This window comes from Salmo trutta, chromosome 1, assembly GCF_901001165.1.
Source record: "Salmo trutta chromosome 1, fSalTru1.1, whole genome shotgun sequence".
Taxonomy (NCBI): domain Eukaryota; kingdom Metazoa; phylum Chordata; class Actinopteri; order Salmoniformes; family Salmonidae; genus Salmo; species Salmo trutta.
The window spans coordinates 61809060-61832978 of record NC_042957.1 but is presented as its reverse complement, the minus strand read 5'-3'; the positions used below and the strand labels follow the sequence as shown (position 1 = coordinate 61832978).

Below are 23919 nucleotides of genomic sequence, written 5' to 3'. Positions count from 1 at the left end.
GTATGTACACATCTATGTGTATTCCTGTAGATGTGTGTGTACTGAGGCTGTTGTCTTTTTCTGCAATCTATATTTCACTTCTGGGAAGATCAATCGAGGAGTAGAGGGTTACAGGGATCAAAGTAAATCCTCTCAGTTGCCTGTACACTCACACACACACATAAACACACACAGCACAATCTGTCTGTTCCATGAGCGGACTCAGCAGGAGTGGTATTAGCTCTAATAATACAGTATGTCTCCATCCCTTCCCTCTCAGCCCTGGAGGTAGCAGAGTCTACCAACAAATGAGAGAGAAAGTTCCAGATTGTGATTTATTTCATTAGGCAAATAAGATGTGTGAGCCCTACGGCACTACTGACTGAGTCACCGCTGTCCACACCATCACACACACACACACACGCACACACACACACACACACACACACACACACACACACACACACACACACACACACACACACACACACACACACACACACACACACACACACACACACTATTTACATGGCACCCTTAAGAGTCACACGCATACATATCGTGTCTCATCCAATCAAAGCACTCGACACTGTGGAGTGATAAGCTGGCTCTGGTTGGGGGAGCAGAACAGCTGTTGCCATGCCAGTGTGCACAAAATGGCTACCCTTCAGATCCCTGTAGCACAATCATTCTACCTGGTCACCACAGTGAGAGCCTCCCCTCCCCTCCACTCTCCTTCCCTCTTCTTTCCCCTCCCATCCTCTCCTCTCCTTTCCTCTCCTTCCCTCTTCTTTCCCCTCCCATCCTCTCCTCTCCTTTCCTCTCCTTCCCTCTTCTTTCCCCTCCCATCCTCTCCTTTCCTCTCCTTCCCTCTTCTTTCCCCTCCCATCCTCTCCTCTCCTTTCCTCTCCTTCCCTCTTCTTTCCCCTCCCATCCTCTCCTTTCCTCCCCTCTCCTCTCCTCTCCCCTTCCCTCTTCTTTCCCTCCCCTCCCCTCTTCTTTCCCTCCCCTCCCCTCTTCTTTACCCTCCCCTCCCCTCCTCTCCTTTGGTTCTTGCAACACAGATCTCTGCAGTGTGATTACAACTAACTCTGATAGGAAACTACAGCGGCTGGAATTCAACTGAACCCACCATAGCAATGTTTCCCTTGTTTTCACCCTACTGCTACACACACATTCCTGATGTGGAAAACTGGAAGCAGCTACCTTACTGTGTAAATGAAATTACTCCCTAACTACAGTACTTCTCTTTCAGCAGATTACATGAAACTGTGACTCAAAGGATATCACAAATCAGAACGTGGTGGTTGTTCGTCTGACTAACCTTCCTCTCTGTCTCTCGCTGTGTCTTTTTCTCTCTCTCTGTCTCTTTTGCTGTCTCTGTTTCTGTCTCTCTCTCCTCCTCTTCCTCTGTCGGATCAGCTCATATAGAGGTGTTAGTGGGAGGAGCTCTCTCCATGACCCTGTGCCTGCTGACCACACCCAGATTCCCCCTAACCCCGCCCTCCAGCATGGCGCTGTCACTCTGGCTGCTGTGTACCTGTGCTGTCACCTCCCTGCTCATCGCCCCCTCTGCTCAAGGTTGGTACTGCACTGCATTCTCCCAATCCTGTCAATGTGCCAATGGGTTTACATTGTGTGTGTGTGTGTGTGTGTGTGTGTGTGTGTGTGTGTGTGTGTGTGTGTGTGTGTGTGTGTGTGTGTGTGTGTGTGTGTGTGTGTGTGTGTGTGTGTGTGTGTGTGTGTGTGTGTGTGTGTGGACAGATTGTTACTTCTCATAATAATTGAATATGAATAACATGGTGATTCTATGTGAAGGAAGGTTAAAAGGTACTGGCTTGCTGAATAAGCCAGAGGTCATGGATGAAGGGGGTTTTATGAAGCAGCTTGTAGGTGGGAGTGTCGTGTGTGTGTTTCCATGCAGGTAGTTGTTGTCTCAGTGTGTGATCAATCAATAAATCAATAAACTTTATTTTATAAAGCCATTTTTACATCAGCAGATGTCACAAAGTGCTATACAGAAACCCACCCTAAAACCCCAAACAGCAAGCAATGCAGATGTAGAAGCAGGATGGCTAGGAAAACCTCCCTAGAAAGGAAGGAACCTAGGAAGAGGAACCAGGCTCTGAGCGGTGGCCAGTCCTGTTCTGGCTGTGCCGGGTGTACATGGCCATGAAGGCCAGATGAATGTCCATGATGGTTGGTCATGGTGTGTGAGGGGGATCCCAGCATGTAATGGTGCCATATGTGGAACCTCTAACAATGTGCCATGAGAGTGTGTCCCCACACCACCTGCATGTGTGTGTGTGTGTCCCCGCACCGCCTGCATGTGTGTGTGGGTGGGTGCCAGCTGGTTTAACCCCAGCAGCAGGTGACCTGGTTGGGCCACAGTGGTGCTGCAGGGCGTGTGTGTGGCGGGGAAGATGGGGGAGGCAGGGGGAGGTAGAGCTAAAAGGAAGGGGAGGTGTTGTGGGGGGTCCTGTTAGTACCCTTCCACACGGACAGCAGCACACCATCTGCTGTGTGCTCTCAGTTAGGACACTGAGAACAGAGAAGGAGGGAGGGAGGAATATGGTGGAGGAAGACTGAAAAAGAGAGAAAAAATAAAAGGTTAATTTTAGGCGCTGTAAGATTCAGAGATGAGTAGGGAAGAGAGGGAGGGATGAAGAGATGGAGAGAAAGAGAGAGAAATCCAGAAAAGAGCCGTTAAATTCTACAATCACCTAAAAGGAAGCGATTCCCAAACCTTCCTTCTTAAGGCTAGGCGTCCCGCTAGCGGGATACCTGTCGACAACATCCAGTGAAATTGGAGGGCGCGCAATTCAAATAAATAATCGTAATATTAAACATTTATGAACATACAAGTATCTTATATTGGTTAAAAGCTTAAATTCTTGTTAATCTAACTGCATTTTCCAATTTACAATAGGCTTTACAGCGAAAGTATACCATGCAATTGTTTGAGGACGGCGCCTCATATCAACATATTTTTCAACCAGCACAGGATTCATAAAATCACAAATCGCTTAATTTTTTAAAATCTTCCTCTGTTTGCAATCCAAAGGGTCCCAGCTACAACATGCATGGTCGTTTTGTTAGATAAAATCTTTCTTTATATCCCAAAAAGTCTGTTTAGTTGGCGCCATCGATTTCAGTAATCCACTCGTTCAACCTGCTGACAAAGGAATCCAAAAAGCTACCGCTAAACTTTGTTAAAACAAGTCAAACTACATTTTTATTTAATCCTCAGGTACCCTAAAATGTAAATAAACTATAATATTTCATACAGAAAAAAGTATGTTCAATAGTAAAGTAAAATTGGCAAGTGCTTGTCCTCTTCATTGCAAGCCCACAGATTGATTTAAAACTGTGACTCTCAGTACCAAAACTCTAAATTCTTCCTCGTTTTGGAAGAAACAAGCCTGAAACCTTGAACAAAGACTACTGATATCTAGTGGAAGCCATAGGAATTGCAATCTGGGAGCTGGAATTGCATAGGACCCATAGCTTTCCATTATAAGAGCGTGGGATCTAAAAATTAATTTAATTCCGGTTGGTTTCTCTTTGGATTTTCTCCTACCATATCAATTGTGTTATAGTCTCATACCTTATGTAAACATTTCTACAAACTTCAAAGTGTTTTCTATCCAATGGTACCAATTATATGCATATCCTGGTTTCTGGGCCTGAGTTACAGGCAGTTTACTTTGGGCACATCAGTCAGGCGGAAATTCGGAAAAAAGGACCCTAGCCTGAAGACAAAACCATCACCTACAGAGAGATAAATCTGGGGCTCTGTTCACAGACTCAAACACACCCCACAGAGCCCCAGGACAGCAACACAATTAGACCCAACCAAATCATGAGAAAACAAAAAGATGATAACTTGACACATTGGAAAGAATTAACAAAAAACTGAGCAAACTATAATGCTGTTTTGCCCTAAACAGAGAGTACACAGTGGCAGAATATCTGACCTCTGTGACTGACCCAAACTTAAGGAAAGCTTAGACTATGTACAGACTCCATGAGCATAGCCTTGCTATTGAGAAAGGCCGCCGTAGGCAGACCTGGCTCACAAGAGAAGACAAGCTATGTGCACACTGCCCACAAAATGAGGTGGAAACTGAGCTGCACTTCCTAACCTCCTGCCCAATGTTTGACCATATTAGAGACACATATTTCCCTCAGATTACACAGATCCACAAAGAATTCGAAAACGAACCCAATTTTGATCAACTCCCATATCTACTGGGTGAAATACCACAGTGTGCCATCACAGCAGCAACTGTGACCTGTTGCCACAAGAAAATGTCAACCAGTGAAGAACAAACACCATTGTAAATACAACCCAAATTTATGCTTATTTATTTTCCCTTTTGTACTTTAACCATTTGTACATCGTTCCAACACTGTATACAGTTGAAGTCGGAAGTTTACATACACCTTAGCCAAATACATTTACACTACTTTTTTTCACAATTCCTGACATTTAATCCTAGTATAAATTCCCTGTCTTAGGTTAGTTAGGATCACCACTTTATTTTAAGAATGTGAAATGTCAGAATAATAGTAGAGAGAATGATTTATTTCATCTTTTATTTCTTTCATCACATTCCCAGTGGGGCAGAAGTGTATATCACTCAATTAGTATTTGGTAGCATTGCCTTTAAATTGTTTAACATGGGTCAAACATTTCTGGTAGCCTTCCACAAGCTTCCCACATTCATTTTGTCCCATTCCTCCTGACAGAGCTGGTGTAACTGAGTCTGGTTTGTAGGCCTCCTTGCTCGCACACACTTTTTCAGTTCTACCCACAAATTTTCTATGGGATTGATGGCCACTCCAACACCTTGACTTTGTTGTCCTTAAGCCATTTTGCCACAACTTTGGAAGTATGCTTGGGGTCATTGTCCATTTGGAAGACCCATTTGCGACCAAGCTTTAACTTCCTGACGGATGTCTTGAGATGTTGCTTCAGTATATCCACATAATTCCCTTTCCTCATGAAGCCATTTATTTTGTGAAGTGCACCAGTCCCTCTTGCAGCAAAGCAGCCCCACAAACATGATACTGCCACCCCTGTGCTTCACGGTTGGGATGGTGTTCTTCATCTTGCAAGCATCCCCCTTTTTCCTCCAAACATAACGTGGACATTCTGACCAAACAGTTATTTTTTTTGTTTCATCAGACCAGTGGACATTTCTCCAAAAACTATGATCTTTGTCCCCATGTGCAGTTGCAAACCGTAGTCTGGCTTTTTTATGTTGGTTTTGGAGCAATGGCTTCTTCCTTGCTGAGTGGCCTTTCAGGTTATGTCGATATAGGACTCGCTTTACTCTGGATATAGATACTTTTGTACCTGTTTCCTCCAGCATCTTCACAAGGTCCTTTGCTGTTGTTCTGGGATTGATTTGCAGTTTTTGCACCAAAGTACATTCATCTCTAGGAGACAGAACGCGTCTCCTTCCTGAGCGGTATGACGGCTGCATGGTTCCATGGTGTTAATACTTGCGTACTATTGTTTGTACAGATGAACGTGGTACCTTCAGGCATTTGGAAATTGCTCCCAAGGATAAACCAGACTTGTGAAGGTCTACAATTTCTTTTCTGGGGTCTTGGCTGATTTCTTTTGATTTTCCCATGATGTCAAGCAAAGAGGCACTGAGTTTGAAGGTAGGCCTTGAAATACATCCACAGGTACACCTCCAATTGACTTAAATGATGTCAATTAGCCTATCAGAAGCTTCTAAAGCCATGACATAATTTTCTGGAATTTTCCAAGCAGTTTAAAGGCACAGTTAACTTAATGTATGTAAACTTCTGACCCACTGGAATTGTGATACAGTGAATTATAAGTGAAATAATCTGTCTGTAAACAATTGTTGGAAAAATTACTTGTGTCATGCACAAAGTAGATGTCCTAACCGACTTGCCGAAACTATAGTTTGTTAACAAGGAATTTGTGGAGTGGTTGAAAAACGAGTTTTAATGACTCCAACCTAAGTGTTTGTAAACTTCCGACTTCAACTGTATATACATAATATGACATTTGTAATGTCTTTATTCTTTTGGAACTTCTGTGAGTGTGATGCTTATTGTTCATTTTTATTGTTTATTTCACTTTTGTATATTATCTACTTCACTTGCTTTGGCAATGTTAACATATGTTTCCCATGCCAATAAAGCCCATTGAATTGAAAATGAATTGAATTGAATTGAGAGAGAGTGTGAGAGAGAGAGAGAGAGAGAGAGAGAGAGCGAGAGAGAGAGAGAGAGAGAGAGATGTGTGTTCTTGCTAGAGGTTGATTGTGCAGGTGTGATTTTAATGTGAGTGGGGGTTTGCTTGCTGATGTGTTCTCTCTCTTTCTCTCTCTCTGTCTCTCTCTCTTTCTGTCTCTCTTTAATTTGCCAGGTTTTGCTGCATGGTATTTATGTGATGTACTCAGTGTTGCATTGGACACCAGCTGATTTATCAACTCTGTGCGTGCCTGTATGTGTGTGTTGCTCGCTTGCTCGTGTTTGTCTGCAGACTGTATGTGTGTGTTGCTCGCTTGCTCGTGTTTGTCTGCAGACTGTGTGTGTGTGCCGTCCACATCTGTGTGTGCATCAGAGCCTCCAGCTGTCTGTGTGACCTGGCACTAGAGAAGTATTAATAATGCATTAATAATCAATTGAGTGTTATCTATGTTCTGCCCTGAGCACAGGCACGTTTGATTGGACCAAATTAAGAAAACCTTTTCTGATGGTTCCATCGATCAACTCCCCTGGCTGTGGTACAGGAACACAACCACACACACACGCACACACACATACACACCCAGAGGTTAATTTTCAGAGTGCAGTTTACTGTAGTGTGAGAGGGAGAGAGGGGGATGAAAGAGTGAGAGGGGGAGGGGGAAAAGGAAAGGGAAATAGAGGCAAAGGGAGAGAGAGGTAAATAATGATGGGGAAGAGAGAGGTAGATGGAAGAGAGAGGTAGAGGGAAGAGAGAGGTAGATGGAAGAGAGAGGTAGAGGGAAGAGAGAGGTAGAGGGAAGAGAGAGGTAGAGGTTAGAGAGAGATAGAAGGAAGAGAGAGGTAGAGGTTAGAGAGGTGTAGGGAATAAAGAGGTAGAGGGAAGAGAGAGGTAGAGAGAAGAGAGAGGTAGAGGGAAGAGAGAGGTAGAGGTTAGAGAGAGGTAGAGGGAAGAGAGAGGTAGAGGGAATAGAGAGGTAGAGGGAAGAGAGAGGTAGAGGGAATAGAGAGGTAGAGGGAAGAGATAGGTAGAGGTTAGAGAGAGGTAGAGGTTAGAGAGAGATAGAAGGAAGAGAGAGGTAGAGGTTAGAGAGAGGTGTAGGGAATAAAGAGGTAGAGGGAAGAGAGAGGTAGAGAGAAGAGAGAGGTAGAGGGAAGAGAGAGGTAGAGGTTAGAGAGAGATAGAAGGAAGAGAGAGGTAGAGGTTAGAGAGAGGTAGAGGGAAGAGAGAGGTAGAGGTTAGAGAGAGGTAGAGGTTAGAGAGAGATAGAAGGAAGAGAGAGGTAGAGGTTAGAGAGGTGTAGGGAATAAAGAGGTAGAGGGAAGAGAGAGGTAGAGAGAAGAGAGAGGTAGAGGGAAGAGAGAGGTAGAGGTTAGAGAGAGGTAGAGGTTAGAGAGAGATAGAAGGAAGAGAGAGGTAGAGGTTAGAGAGAGGTGTAGGGAATAAAGAGGTAGAGGGAAGAGAGAGGTAGAGAGAAGAGAGAGGTAGAGGGAAGAGAGAGGTAGAGGTTAGAGAGAGATAGAAGGAAGAGAGAGGTAGAGGTTAGAGAGAGGTAGAGGGAAGAGAGAGGTAGAGGGAAGAGAGAGGTAGAGGGAAGAGAGAGGTAGAGGGAAGAGAGAGATAGAAGGAAGAGAGAGGTAGAGGTTAGAGAGAGGTAGAGGGAAGAGAGAGGTAGAGGGAAGAGAGGGGTATCCTGATGTTGGCTCCTTCCTGTGCTGACTGTTAGAGTAGACATCAGTACCAGTCTAATCACTACTCATTAGAGACCTGCAGGATCAACAAGCTCTGCTCCTCTACAGCGCTCCACACTCCACTATGCATCCTAATGTTAATCCCTAACTCTAACATTTACCCCAAACATGCACAATTCCAACATTTTAAATGTACCCCTAACCAGACTAACCAGGCTCAAGTAGTATTTGTTTGATTGAACCTGCCTGGAGTGTCAGATCGGCAGGGTTTGCACTTTTGGGGCTATTCCATTGGTTCCCTTGTGCCAGGCATGCTCAATCAAGTGCAGCTAACAGCTAACACATGTAAATTTAATGTAAACCTTATGTTTACCCTACACATACAAATAGGCCTACCACTAACATGTGACGTGTCTTTGGCTATGCCGGATTAAGTGATATGACATGCTATTCTATAAAATCCTTTCTCTGTAATTAATATTACCTGATTGAGCTAATCATGTAAATGTAATTAACTAGAAAGTCGGGCACCACGAAAGAGTGTTTATAGAGCCGTTATCTTCCTCTTAAAAACTCTTAAAAACCTAGTAATATTTTACATCAATAGCAGTCAATATTAATCATCACCTTTTTTCAGTCTCAACTGAAAGTTGTAAATTCTTGGTTATCTTCACGAACTCTGGCTAACAAGTTGAATCAGCAATACAAAATTGGGTTTAATTATTTATTTACTAAATACCTAACTAATCACACAGAATTACATCTACACAGAATGGATCATACATTGATTACAAATTATGTCATAAAGAAAATGTCCCTGGTGGACGGAGCCGACATGACGGCTGGTTACACAAAGGAAAGGGGGTTGGGTTTGAGTGAAAGAGCGGGAAGACTGAGGAACAAAGGGAGAAGCTCTGCTATCGTAAATACAGTATCTTATGCATTCTAAAATTACCGCCCATTTGGAAAAGGGAAATGCAATAAATATTTACTCTGAGCTGCGCTTCGGTAGGTTGGTAGTAGATACTGGCCGTGTTGCCCAACAGAGATCTTGCTGTCCTCGGAAGAATGTCTCTGGTGGTAAATGGTATACGTTGTAGTATCGTCATTGTGTGTTAGGATGGATACGTCGTCCGTCCTTTCCTAGCCCACATTTACAGCGGCCGCTGCTAACTCAACGGCTAGGAGGTATCACTTCTGTAGTGAATAAGAGTTCAAAGTTCATACCATTTGCAACCAAAGCTCACGCTGAGGTTGGCTTAGTTCTGTAGTTATTATCTGAATCCTTCTGACATCGGACCGTCGCCCTAATGTACCCGGAACAGAAAGTTATTTGCCCTTTTAACGCAGAGGCTGCAGGCCTCGCGTACTCGGAACAGAAAGTTATATTTTCGTCAAGGGCTTATATAGTGGAGGGACAGAAGGGTGTGTTTCATAGTTTATAACCAATGTCTCTTCACAGGGGCGGGCCACTGATTGAGCAGAGCTCTAACCTTATGAAAACCCAATTCTCTCATTTGGAAGCTAAAATTACGTTTAATCTTTTCACAAATAGTTTCATATTCAAACATTTAATTTGCACAACAATTCCATGTGAATCTGATAACTATAATGTGTAGACTTTCCCAAATACAGTTTATGTCGTCCTGTCATCAGTCATAATGTCTCAGATGACAACCAAACTGACATCATATTCATTAAGTACCACTGCATATTTTCAACTGGTTCTATTACCGAAATATGGTTCCTTTCCCCCCACTTGTTTGATGTTCCCAGACTCTCTATGTTTAACAAAGGCTATTCAAGAGTCCTTCAGTAGAGTCAGAGAGAGAGAGGGAAGGGAGAAAGGTATTTATGGGGGGGTCATAAACCTTACCCACAGGCCAACGTCATGGCACATGCTAAATGTATACCCTTACACTATAATGTTTACATTCTACTATATATTGTAGATGTTAAATGATTCAATTGAAGCTAGGGAAATGTGAAATCTCGTCAGCAGTACCATAAAGCTATTTATTGTGAGTAGATATAAAGTAACCAACACTTAAACACACCCACCCATACCAACAATCGTACACACAATCCCTGTCCCAGTCTCTGTCAACATATTGACATGCCTACACTGTCCTGCTGATTCCACACACCACTAGTTACAGTTATACACACTCCCTGTCCCAGTCTCTGTCAACATATTGACATGCCTACCCTGTCCTGCTGATTCCACACACCACTAGTTACAAATGTACAGCAGAGAATGAGCCGTGTTGTGTTCTGAAAACCCATTAGGCCTGGTTAATGTGGCAGGAAAGCATCACTTCCCATCGCAGGCAGCTGCACTACATACACATGATGAAGCCCAGACACCCAGCGCAGATTTAGCTACTGCACTGTGAGGCGAGGCACTGTGTGTGTGTGTGTGTGTGTGTGTGTGTGTGTGTGTGTGTGTGTGTGTGTGTGTGTGTGTGTGTGTGTGTGTGTGTGTGTGTGTGTGTGTGTGTGTGTGTGTGCCACTGATGGTGGCGGGGGCCATTACCAGGCCGTTAGCGTGCGTGTGTGTGTGTGAGTCCCATCCGTCTGGATGCGGCCCAGCCCCGGCTGACTGGTGGAAGCGTTTGCTCTCAGATCAGTCTGTGGAAAGGCCTCCAGTCCCTTACTGCACATGCACACATCTTCCTCTTCCCCTTTTCCTCCCTCCCTTCTCTCCCTTTTTATTTTCACTCTGCTAGTTGTTCTTTCAGGGTGTTTTTCCACGAATCAGTTCCTCCTCTTGTTTCTGTGGAGACTGATTGAATATTTCAATGGAGATGAAGCGCTATGCTTTTGTTTTTCATAAAAGCACAATTTGACCCATGTTGGTAATGGCTCTTGTGTGCCGTTTTCCTTTCAGTGCATTTAGCAGATGCTCTTATCCAGAGAGACTTACAGCCTTGCTCATGGGCACATCGACAGATTCTTCAAGTAGTCGGTTAGGGGACTCAAACCAGTGACTTTTCGACTTCTGGCCTGACGCTCTTATGCGCTAGTCTGCCTGCTGCCCATGGTTCCATCTATTTCCCTTTCTTTAGAGCTGAGATCTGTAGGATCTACATATTTATGGTAATGGGGCTGGTATGTAGTGTTTTTGTGATAGATCTCATGGGGAGACCAACCATCATCTCCTGTTGATCCTGCTGTTTCTCCCTTTCCTCCCCTCCTGCCTCTCTTTTTCTATCTTGTTACGATCTCTGCTTCCTACTAGTGCTCTGTTCTCCAACCCTCCTCTCTCATTTTCATCCAATCACTCTGCTTCCTACTAGTACTCTGTTCTCCAACCCTCCTCTCTCATTTTCATCCAATCTCTCTGCTTGCTCTCGCTGTCTCTCTCTCCCCTATCCCCTCATCCCCTTCTCCCTGCTTCGTGACTTCCACTCCCAGCTACCACAGCTACCCCTTCTCCTGTCCTCTTCCCTCCACTCCGCCTATTCTATTCAATTCAATTTAAGGGCTTTATTGGCATGGGAAACATATGTTAACATTGCCAAAGCAAGTGAGCTAGATAATAAACATAAGTCAAATAAACAATACAAATGAATAGTAAACATTACACTCACAAAATTTCCAAAAGAATAAAGACATTACAAATGTAATTGTAGTGGTCTGGGTGTAGCTGGTGCAGAGGAGTCAGGCGCAGGACAGCAGAGATGAGTAACACAAGTAACTTTACTCAAATATTCCAATAACACGTCGTAATACCGAGCCCACAATAACGGACCGAACATACATAAAACAATCACGCACAAAAACCATGTGGAAAACAGAGGGTTAAATAATGAACATGTAATTGGGAATTGAAACCAGGTGTGTAAAAAAAAGACAAAACAAATGGAAAATGAAAAGTGGATCGGCGATGGCTAGAAGGCCGGTGACGTCGACCGCCGAACGCCGCCCGAACAAGGAGAGGGAACGACTTCGGCGGAAGTCGTGACAGTCATACTATGTGCAAATAGTTAAAGTACAAAAGGGAAAATAAATAAACATAAATATGGGTTGAATTTATAATGGTGTTTGTTAACAAATGTTGCTGCTGTGATGGCACACTGTGGTATTTCACAAAATACATATGGGAGTTTATCAAAATTGGATTTGTTTTCGAATTCTTTGTGGGTTTGTGTAATCTGAGGGAAATATGTATCTCTAATATGGTCATACATTGGGCAGGAGGTTATGAAGTGCAGATCAGTTTCCACCTAATGTTGTGGGCAGTATGCACATAGCCTGTCTTCTCTTGAGAGCCAGGTCTGCCTACGGCGGCCTTTCTCAATAGCAAGGCTATGCTCACTGAGTCTGTACATAGTCAAAGTTTTCCTTAAGTTTGGGTCAGTCACAGTGGTCAGGTATTCTGCCACTGTGTACTCTCTGTTTAGAGCCAAATTGCATTCTAGTTTGCTCTGTTTTTTTGTTAATTCTTTCCAATGTGTCAAGTAATTCTCTTTTTGTTTTCTCGTGATTTGGTTGCATCAAATTGTGTTGCTGTCCTGGGGCTCTGCGGGGTGTGTTTGTGTTTGTGAACAGAGCCCCAGGCCCACCTCTTCTCCAGGTTAATTTCTCTGTAGGTGATGGCTTTGTTATGGAAGGTTTGGGAATCACTTCCTTTTAGGTGGTTGTAGAATTTATCAGCTCTTTTCTGGATTTGGATAATTAGCGGGTATCTGCCTAATTCTACTCTACATGCATTATTTGTTGTTTTACGTTGTACACAGAGGATATTTTTGCAGAAATCTGCAAGCAAAGTCTCAATTTGGTGTTTGTCCCATTTTGTAAATTCTTGGTTGGTGAGCGGACCCCAGACCTCACAACCATAAAGGGCAACTGATTCCAGTATTTTTAGCCAGATCCTACTATGCCCTCTTCCGCTTCCTTCTCCCTCTCTCCGTTCTCTTCATTCTGCATCTTCCTCTCCTTTCGTCTGCCCCTCCCTCTAATCTAGTCTCCCCTCTACTCTAGAATTCCCTCTTTTCTAGTCCTCTATGCACCTCCTTTTTTACTACCTCCGGCTCTCTCTACCCCCTCCTTCCATCCCTTCTCCCTCTGTCTACCCTCTTCCTCTGTCCCTCCTCCTTCTCTCTCTCCCTGGTGGTGGTCCTGTGCTCTTCAAAGCCCTTGGCTGAGAGCAGTAGATCACAGAGAGACTGTGTGAGTGAAAGGTTAATGGATGGCCTTTGAACATATATTGGGAGGTGGGGGCTGAGTGATGAGGGAGGGGGAGACGCTGGGCCGGCGGAGGTGTGTTCTTTCAAATCGCTCTTTGAAGATGGCGCTGGCCGCTCTCATGTCCCTGCTCCAGTGTGTGTGTGTGTGTGTGTCTGTGTGGTTTGTGAGTAAATTACGCTGGGGACAGGGGACTATGTTCCTGTGAACTGGTGTGAAATAAAGATGGCGCCGACAGAGAGGGCCGCCTTGCTTCTAGTCCTTAGGAAATTTTACAGTATTTCGTTTTTTAATGTATTATTTCTTACATTGTAAGCCCAGAAAATCTTAAGTGTTATTACATACACTACCAGTGAAAAGTTTTAGAACACCTACTCATTCAAAGGTTTTTCTTTATTTTTACTATTTTCTACATTGTAGAATAATAGTGTCACGTCCTGACCAGTATAGGGGTTATTTGTTATTGTAGTTTGGTCAGGAAATGGCAGGGGGTGTTTGTTTTATGTGGTTCAGGATGTGTTTTGTGTATGTGTTTAGGTAGAGGGGTATTTGATTTATTAGTCCGGGGTTTGTTAGTCATTGTTCTATGTTAGTATATTTTCTATGTTCTATCTAGTCTTTTGTATTTCTATGTTTAGTTAATTGGGGTTGGACCTTCAATTGGAGGCAGCTGGTTATTGTTGCCTCTGATTGAGGGTCCTTTGTTAGTCATTGTTCTATGTTAGTATATTTTCTATGTTCTATCTAGTCTTTTGTATTTCTATGTTTAGTTAATTGGGGTTGGACCTTCAATTGGAGGCAGCTGGTTATTGTTGCCTCTGATTGAGGGTCCTATAATTAGGAGTTTGTTTTTCATGGGTTTTTGTGGGAGATTGTTCTTGTTTAGCTGTTTGCCTGACAAGACTGTCAAGTTCATTTTGTATTGTATACGTTTATGTGTTTTCCTTCTTCACCTAATAAAAAGAAGATGAGTGTACATTTTCCCGCTGCGTCTTGGTCTCTACCCTACGACAACCGTGACAAATAGTGAAGACATCAAAACTATGAAATAACACATATGTAATCATGTAGTAAACAAAAAAGTGTTAAACAAATATTTGAGATTCTTCAAATAGCCACCGTTTGCCTTGATGACAGCTTTGCACTCTTGGCATTCTCTCAACCAGCTTCACCTGGAATGCTTTTTCAACAGTGTTGAAGGAGTTCCCACATATGCGGGGCAGCAGGTAGCCTAGTGGTTAGAGCATTGGACTAGTAACCGAAAGGTTGCAAGATCAAGTCCCCGAGCTGACAAGGTAAAAATCGGACGTTTTGCCTCTGAACAAGGCAGTTAACCCACTGTTCCTAGGCCATCTTTGAAAATCAGAATTTGTTCTTAACTGACTTCCCTAGTTAAATAAAGGTAAAATATGCTGAGCACTTGTCTGCTTTTCCTTCACTCTGCGGTCCGACTCATCCCAAACCATCTCAGTTTAGTTGAGATTGTGGAATTGTGGAGGCCAGGTCATCTGATGCAGCACTCCATCACTCTCCTTCTTGGTCAAATAGCCCTTACACAGCCTGGAGGTGTGTTGGGTCATTGGCCTGTTGAAAAACAAATGATAGTCCCACTAAACCCAAACCAGATGGGATGGCGTATCACTGCAGAATGCTGTGGTAGCCATGCTGGTTAAGTGTGCCTTGAATTCTAAATAAATCACAGACAGTGTCACCAGCAAAGCATCCCTACACCCTAACACCTCCTCCTCCATGCTTTACGGTGGGAAATACACATGCGGAGATCATCCGTTCACCCACACCCCGGCTCAAAAAAGACATGGTGGTTGGAACCAAAAATCTCCAATTTGACTCCAGACCGAAGGACAAATTTCCACCAGTCTAATGTCCATTGTCGTGTTTCTTGGCCCAAGCAAGTCTCTTATTATTGGTGTACTTAAGTAGTGGTTTCTTTGCAGCAATTCGACCATGAAGGCCTGATTCACACAGTCTCCTCTGAACAGTTGATGTTGACATGTGTCTGTTACTTGAACTCTGTGAAGCATTTATTTGGGCTGCAATTTCTGAGGTTGGTAACTCTAATGAACTTATCCTCTACAGCAGAGGTAACTCTGGTTCTTCCATTCCTGTGGCGGTCCTCATGAGAGCCAGTTTCATCATAGTGCTTGATGGTTTTTGCGACTTCACTTGACATTTTCCGTATTGACTGACCTTCATGTCTTAAAGTAAGGATGGACTGTCATTTCGTTGTGCTTATTTGAGCTGTTCTTTCCATAATATGGACTTGGTCTTTTACCAAATAGGGCTATCTTCTGTATACCACCACTACCTTGTCACACCACAACTGATAGGCTCAAACACATTAAGAAGGAAAGAAATTCCACAAATTAACTTTTAAGAAGGCACACCTGTTAATTGAAATGCATTCCAGGTGACTATGTCATGAAACTGGTTGAGAGAATGCCAAGAGTGTGCAAGGCTGTCATCAAGGCAAAGGGTGGCTATTTGAAGAATCTCAAATTAAAAATATATCATGATTTTTTTAACACTTTTTGGGTTACTACTTGATTCCATATGTGTTATTTCACGGTTTTGATGTCTTAACAATTATTCTACAATGTAGAAAATTGTAAAAAATAAAGAAAACCCTTGAATGAGTAGATGTTCTAAGTCTTTTGACCGGTAGTGTATAGCCGGGAAGAACTACTGGATACCAGAGCAACGTCAACTTACCATCACACATGACCAGGTATACGACTTTCCCGAAGTAGATCCTTTGTCTGAACCACCCAGGGAACTGATTCCAGAGGCTGGCCCAAAACAACGTCGCTGCAGAAGAGGTAGACGGAGCGGCCTTCTGGTCAGACTTCAGAGGTGCGCACACCACCCACCGCTTCAGAGTATATTACTCGCTCCTGTCCAGTCTCCAGATAACAAGGTAGACGAAATTAGGGCAATGGTTGCTTTTCAGAGAGACATCAGGGATTGTAACATGCTCTGTTTCACGGAAACATGGCTCTCTCGGGATATGCTGTCGGAGTCGGTACAGCCACCGGGATTCTTTGTGCGTCGTTCCGACAGAAATAAACTTCTCTCCGGGAAGAAGAAGGGCGGTTTCATGATTAACGAATCATGGTGTAATTGTAACAACATACAGGAACTCAAGTCCTTTTGTTCACCGGACCTAGAATTCCTCACAATCAAATGCTGTCCGTATTCTCATTGGTTATTGTCACAGCCATATATATCCCCCCTCAAGCCGAAACATCGACGGCCCTCAAGGAACTTCACTGGACTTTATGCAAACTGGAAACCATATATCCTGAGGCTGCATTTATTGTAGCTGGGGATTTTAACAAAGCAAATTTGAGAACAAGGCTACCTAAACTCTATCAGGATATTGATTGTAGCACTCGGAGTGTGGTGTTAGGAAAATAACCTCACACTCAACGTCAATAAAACAAAGGAGATGATCGTGGACTTCAGGAAACAGTAGAGGGAGCACCCCCCTATCTAAATCGACGGGACAGCAGTGGTGAAGGTGGAAAGTTTAAATTCCTCGGTGTACACATCACGGACAAACTGAAAGAGTCCACCCACACAGACAGTGTGGTGAAGAAGGCGCAACAGCATCTCTTCAACCTCAGGAGGCTGAAGAAATCTGGCTTGTCACCTAAAACCCTCACAAACTTTTACAGATGCACAATTGAGAACATCCTGTCGGGCTGCATCACTGCCTGGTACGGCAACTGCACCACCCATAACCACAGGGCTCTCCAGAGGGTGGTGTGGTCTGCACCGGGGGCAAACTACCTTCCCTTCAGGACACCTACAGCACCCAATGTCACAGGAAGGCCAAAAAGATCATCAAGGACAACAACCACCCAAGCCACTGCCTGTTCACCCCGCTACCATCCAGGAGGTGAGGTCAGTACAGGTGCATCAAAGCTGGGACCGAGAGACTGAAAAACAGCTTTTATCTCAAGGCCATCAGACTGTTAAACAGCCATCACTAACATATTGAGGCTGCTGCCTAAATACAGACTTGAAATCATTGGCCATTTTAATAAATGGATCACTAGTCACTTTAATAATGGCACTTTAATAATGTTAACATATCTTGCATTACTCATCTCATATGTATATACTGCATTTTATACCATCTATTGCATCTTGCCTATGCTGCTCTGTCATTGCTCATCCATATATTAATATGTATATATTCTTATTCCATTCCTTTACTTAGATTTGTGTGTATTAGGTAGTTGTTGTGGAATTGTTAGATTACATGTTAGATATTGCTGCACTGTCGGATCCAGAAGTACAAGCATTTCACTACACTCACAATAATATCTGCTAACCATGTGGATGTGACCAATAAAATTGGATTTGATTTCATTGCAGATACCTCTCCCTCTAATGTGCTCATTGTATTTAGGTCTGCCTGTCGTGATCTTTGTGTCACAGTGGATGTGTGTCTATTTGTGATGAAGGGGGAGTGTTTTCTCATATTGTTTGGGTACATTTGTTGTGTGTTTGTCTCTGTGACTGTATGTGTGCGTGTGTGTGTGTGCATGTGTGTGTGCGTGTGTGTGGGTGTGGGTATGGGTGTGGGGGGTGTGTACGTGTACATGTGTGTAGGAAAATAAGGAAAACAAGAACAATTTTGAAAAGTCAGGATTTTTTTAATATCATGAATTTGTTAAAATGCTATTTTAGGCTTAAAGGTTTAGGCTTTGGGGTTAGGGTTAGTTTTAGGGTTAGGAGTTAGAGTTAGGTTTAGGGTTAAGGTTAGGGTTAGGCTTAGGTTAAGGGTTAGGGTTAGGTTTAGGGGTTAGGTAAAATAGGGTTAAGGTTTGCACATGTGTGTGCGTGCTTGCGTGTGTGTGTGTTTTTATGTGTGTGTGTGTGTGTGTGTGTGTGTGTGTGTGTGTGTGTGTGTGTGTGTGTGTGTGTGTGTGTGTGTGTGTGTGTGTGTGTATGCATGTGTGTTGGTGTCCTCTGTGTTTGCATGTTTGTGTTTTTCTGTATTGCAGTTTAATAATTCTTAGATTCCTACAGCTGCCAGCCAATGACAGGCTGGTTCAACAATTCTACTGAGAGAGAGATGGCTAGAGAGAGACAGTGAGAGAGAGGGAGACTGAGGGTAGGGGAGACTGCGGATTGGGAAGACTGAGGGTAGGGGAGACTGAGAGTAGGGGAGACTGAGGATAGGAGAGACTGAAGATAGGAGAGACTGAGGATAGTGGAGACCAAAGGTAGGGGAGACTGAGGGTAGGGGAGACTGAGGATAGGGGAGACTGAGGGTAGGGGAGACTGAGGATAGGAGAGACTGAGGATAGGGGAAACTGAGGAGTAGGGGAGACTGAGGATTGGGAAGACTGAGGGTAGGGGAGACTGAGGGTAGGGGAGACTGCTGTGGGTAGGGAAAACTGAGGATAGGGGAGACTGAGGGTAGGGGAGACTGAGGATAGGGGAGCCTGAGGATAGGGGAGCCTGAGGGTAGGGGAGTCTGAGGGTAGGGGAGACAGAATAGGAGAGACTGAGGCTAGGGGAGACTGGGGGTAGAGGAGACTGAGGATAGGGGAGACTGAGGGTAGGGGAGACTGAGGATAGGGGAGACTGAGGATAGGGAAGACTGAGGGTAGGGGAGACTGATGGTAGGGGAGACTGAGGGTAGGGGAGACTGCTGTGGGTAGGGGAGACTGAGGATAGGGGAGACTGAGGGTAGGGGAGACTGAGGATAGGGGAGACTGATGGTAGGGGAGTCTGAGGGTAGGGGAGACTGAGGGTAGGGGAGACAGAATAGGAGAGACTGAGGCTAGGGGAGACTGAGGGTAGAGGAGACTTAGGATAGGGGAGACTGAGGATAGGGGAGACTGATGGTAGGGGAGACTGAGGATAGGGGAGACTGCGGATAGGGGAGACTGCGGATAGGGGAGACTGAGGGTAGGGGAGACTGATTGTAGGGGAGACTGAGGTTAGGGGAGACTGATGGTAGGGGAGACTGAGGATAGGGGAGACTGCGGATAGGGGAGACTGAGGGTAGGGGAGACTGAGGGTAAGGGAGACTGAGGATAGGAAAGACTGAGGATAGGAGAGACTGAGGGTAGGGGAGACTGAGGATAGGAGAGACTGAGGGTAGACTAGGGAGACTGAGGGTAGACTGGGGAAACGGAGGATAGGGAAGACTGTGGTGAAGGGTCAGAACTTGAAGGAGAAAAGAAAGCGAGAGGGACTGGGGAAGGGTCACGTGTAGAGGAAGGGGAGGACACATTTAGAGAGATGGATCACATTGGGCTGGGGATGGAGGGATACTATGGAAGAGGAAAATAGGTAGGACAGAAGCAGATATATATATAATATACTAAACAACATCTAGTAAGAGACAAAGAGGAGAATGATTCGTCTCGGTTTTCATTGCTTCCCATACTGTAAGCACGCAAATGGACCAACACACACACATGCACACACACAGTCAGGGCTATGGATCAGCGCACAACAAGGTTAATGAAGTGTCTAATGCAGTGGCAGGGCTTGACACTCATCCCTCCTAACAGGCCTCTGGATGACACTCGCTACTCTTCCAAACACTCATCTTACTGACAGTTGGATTCCAATAAGGCTCTCTCTCTCTCTCTCTCTCTCTCTGTCTCTCTCTCTCTCTGTGTCTCTCTGTCTCTCTGTCTCTCTCTCTCTGTCTCTCTCTCTCTGTCTCTCTCTCTCTCTCTCTCTCTCTCTCTCTCTGTGTCTCTCTGTCTCTCTCTCTCTGAATATCGCTCTCTCTATCTCTCTCTCTCTCTCTGTGTCTCTCTGTCTCTCTCTCTCTCTCTCTCTCTCTCTCTGAATATCGCTCTCTCTCTCTTTGTCTCTCTCCTTCTACCTGTCACTCTCTGTCTCTTTTCCATCACTCTCTCCCCATTCATCTGACTCTCTCTTCCACTCTCTCTATCAGTCTCTCTCCACCTCCTCTTGCTCTGTCTATAGCCCTTTAGACAGTCTCTCTTTTCCTTCCCTTTTCTCTCTCTTCCACAGGGGACCAGTACCAAAAAAAGATTAAAATGTATGCACTCACTACAGCAAGTCGCTCTGGTTAAGAGCTTCTGGTAAATTACTAAAATGTAAATGTAAAATGTCTCTCCTCAGTGCCTCAGTCCTTCCTTCCCTACTCTACCTTGGGTTCTCCAGCTCTGCTATATTTATCTGAATCTGGGTCTCAGTCTGAGTCAGTGTCTACTGTATAGTGTTGTGTTATGCCTGTAGCACAGCTCCCATCCCTGGGGAAGATAAGGATAGTTTCCTGCTCTGTTCTGTTTCTGTTAGGCTGTCTGCGTTTTATTTTGGGTCCGACCGGTGCTGTTTCGCCTGCTGTGGCTGTTTTACTGCATAATGAGGCTGTGGTGCCAGGGCTAGCTGTGACGTGGAATTGACAGTTTGAGCACGTCCTGTCTTGCCTCTACTTCTCTCTTTAAGAGAGTCCCAGTGTGTGTGTGTGTGTGTGTGTGTGTGTGTGTGTGTGTGTGTGTGTGTGTGTGTGTGTGTGTGTGTGTGTGTGTGTGTGTGTGTGTGTGTGTGTGTGTGTGTGTGACCAGACCCCGCTAGTATAAGAGTGAGTTGGATGTGAGCTTGTGTCAGGTCCCTAGCTGGAGAGTGGAGCTGGATGTGAGCTGGAGTCAGGTCCCTAGCTAGAGAGTGGAGCTGGATGTGAGCTGGAGTCAGGTCCCTAGCTGGAGAGTGGAGCTGGATGTGAGCTGGAGTCAGGTCCCTAGCTGGAGAGTGGAGCTGGATGTGAGCTGGAGTCAGGTCCCTAGCTAGAGAGTGGAGCTGGATGTGAGCTGGAGTCAGGTCCCTAGCTGGAGAGTGGAGCTGGATGTGAGCTGGAGTCAGGTCCCTAGCTGGAGAGTGGAGCTGGATGTGAGCTGTAGTCAGGTCCCTAGCTAGAGAGTGGAGCTGGATGTGAGCTGGAGTCAGGTCCCTAGCTGGAGAGTGGAGCTGGATGTGAGCTGGAGTCAGGTCCCTAGCTGGAGAGTGGCTGAATGTGAGCTGGAGTCAGTTCCCTAGCTGGAGAGTGGAGCTGGATGTGAGCTGGAGTCAGGTCCCTAGCTGGAGAGTGGCTGAATGTGAGCTGGAGTCAGTTCCTTAGCTGGAGAGTGGAGCTGGATGTGAGCTGGAGTCAGGTCCCTAGCTAGAGAGTGGAGCTGGATGTGAGCTGGAGTCAGGTCCCTAGCTGGAGAGTGGAGCTGGATGTGAGCTGGACTCAGGTCCCTAGCTAGAGAGTGGAGCTGGATGTGAGCTGGAGTCAGGTCCCTAGCTGGAGAGTGGAGCTGGATGTGAGCTGGAGTCAGGTCCCTAGCTGGAGAGTGGAGCTGGATGTGAGCTGGAGTCAGGTCCCTAGCTAGAGAGTTTAGCTGGATGTGAGCTGGAGTCAGGTCCCTAGCTGGAGAGTGGAGCTGGATGTGAGCTGGAGTCAGGTCCCTAGCTAGAGAGTGGAGCTGGATGTGAGCTGGAGTCAGGTCCCTAGCTAGAGAGTGGAGCTGGATGTGAGTTGGAGTCAGGTCCCTAGCTGGAGAGTGGAGCTGGATGTGAGCTGGAGTCAGGTCCCTAGTTGGAGAGTGGAGCTGGATGTGAGCTGGAGTCAGGTCCCTAGCTAGAGAGTTTAGCTGGATGTGAGCTGGAGTCAGGTCCCTAGCTGGAGAGTGGAGCTGGATGTGAGCTGGAGTCAGGTCCCTAGCTAGAGAGTGGAGCTGGATGTGAGCTGTAGTCAGGTCCCTAGCTAGAGAGTGGAGCTGGATGTGAGTTGGAGTCAGGTCCCTAGCTGGAGAGTGGAGCTAGATGTGAGCTGGAGTCAGGTCCCTAGTTGGAGAGTGGAGCTGGATGTGAGCTGGAGTCAGGTCCCTAGCTGGAGAGTGGAGCTGGATGTGAGCTGGAGTCAGGTCCCTAGCTGGAGAGTGGAGCTGGATGTGAGCTGGACTCAGGTCCCTAGCTAGAGAGTGGAGCTGGATGTGAGCTGGAGTCAGGTCCCTAGCTGGAGAGTGGAGCTGGATGTGAGCTGGAGTCAGGTCCCTAGCTGGAGAGTGGAGCTGGATGTGAGCTGGAGTCAGGTCCCTAGCTAGAGAGTTTAGCTGGATGTGAGCTGGAGTCAGGTCCCTAGCTGGAGAGTGGAGCTGGATGTGAGCTGGAGTCAGGTCCCTAGCTAGAGAGTGGAGCTGGATGTGAGCTGTAGTCAGGTCCCTAGCTAGAGAGTGGAGCTGGATGTGAGTTGGAGTCAGGTCCCTAGCTGGAGAGTGGAGCTGGATGTGAGCTGGAGTCAGGTCCCTAGTTGGAGAGTGGAGCTGGATGTGAGCTGGAGTCAGGTCCCTAGCTAGAGAGTTTAGCTGGATGTGAGCTGGAGTCAGGTCCCTAGCTGGAGAGTGGAGCTGGATGTGAGCTGGAGTCAGGTCCCTAGCTAGAGAGTGGAGCTGGATGTGAGCTGTAGTCAGGTCCCTAGCTAGAGAGTGGAGCTGGATGTGAGTTGGAGTCAGGTCCCTAGCTGGAGAGTGGAGCTGGATGTGAGCTGGAGTCAGGTCCCTAGTTGGAGAGTGGAGCTGGATGTGAGCTGGAGTCAGGTCCCTAGCTGGAGAGTGGAGCTTGATGTGAGCTGGAGTCAAGTCCCTAGCTAGAGAGTGGAGCTGGATGTGAGCTGGAGTCAGGTCCCTAGCTGGAGAGTGGAGCTGGATGTGAGCTGGAGTCAGGTCCTCAGCTGGAGTGTGTGTGTAAGCCGTGAGGGGGCTGCTAGGGGTGGAGGATGTGTGGTTGAGGGTTAGGGAGAGTGTGTTCAGCGCAGTAGTGTGTGTGTATATGTGTGTGTGAGCATGTGTGCGTTAGGGTAGGCGTGCATGTCTATACGTGTGTGTGCGTGTGTGAATATGTGTGTGTGTGTGTGTGTGCGTGTCATGCAGGTGTGCCTGTGTGCATGTCTATGCGTGTGTTTTTTCATCTCTTTGGGTGATGTAATGTTCTGGTGTGTTCTGTAATTGGGTTCAGTTGGAGTGTTGGGGCGCTGCAGTCATGGAAGGAAAGACTGTGATGAGGGGAGAGGCTCAGGAATATGACTGTTCCCAGTTGAGGGAGAGTATGTTTGTCTTTCTTTCTTCTCCTCTACTTTGTTTCTCTGACCTTGTGTCTTTACAGCCTGTAAAGGTCCATTGTTGTTACATTCTTCGTGATGGTTTCTATCTCTCTCTCTCTCTCTCTCTCTGGTTGACTAGGCTTGCTCAGAGTGGATGTGTGTCATTTTGCTCTGCTTTGTGTTTTAACCCCATGGCATGACTGGTGACTCCCCATTCAGTCTGGTCTCATCTCATCCTGTCTCGTCCTGTCTCATCTCATCGTGTCTTGTCCTGTCTCGTCTCGGCCTGGCTCTGGAGCGAGGTTTACATGTCGCCCTGCGGTCCTCCCAGCTTCCGACTCCTCTGGTTGAGCGCTGGCTGGATGTGACAGCTGTGGCCGTTGTGCCTCTGTGGTGACGGGACATGCTTGTCAGGCCCGTTGCACTAACTGGATCTGCTCAGGCACTATGCTAATGTGCTAACAAAGATTATGTATTTAAAGAAAGGAAGATCACCCACTCTCCATGTTAAGAGTTGTCTCCTCTAATCAATGACTGTAACACACAGCCTCACCAGGAGGATCTGACCAAGAAGTCATGAGAGACTTTAGGCCGAGGCTAATCTAGAAAAACTGAAAGGCTAGACTACAGTGTCAATGCTAACTAAGGCTCTAGTCTAGGCTGCAGTATTATGCTAACTAGATTAGCTCTAGGCTACAGTGATAATGCTAACTAAG

General features: G+C 45.7%; 1 protein-coding gene across 3 annotated transcripts in view; it reads left to right on the top strand.

Annotated features, from left to right (window-relative positions):
* Positions 1-23919, top strand: part of LOC115204433 (adhesion G protein-coupled receptor L1-like) — a 184057-nt gene that overhangs the window by 64448 nt on the left and 95690 nt on the right. For 2 of the 3 annotated variants that reach the window (XM_029770018.1, XM_029769999.1), the window contains exon 2: positions 1402-1560. In XM_029770018.1, the coding sequence (XP_029625878.1) occupies positions 1437-1560 (124 nt within the window). In that variant the 5' untranslated portion in view covers positions 1402-1436. The remainder of the gene's footprint in view (positions 1-1401; positions 1561-23919) is intronic. The other variant, XM_029770010.1, reaches the window with a different exon arrangement.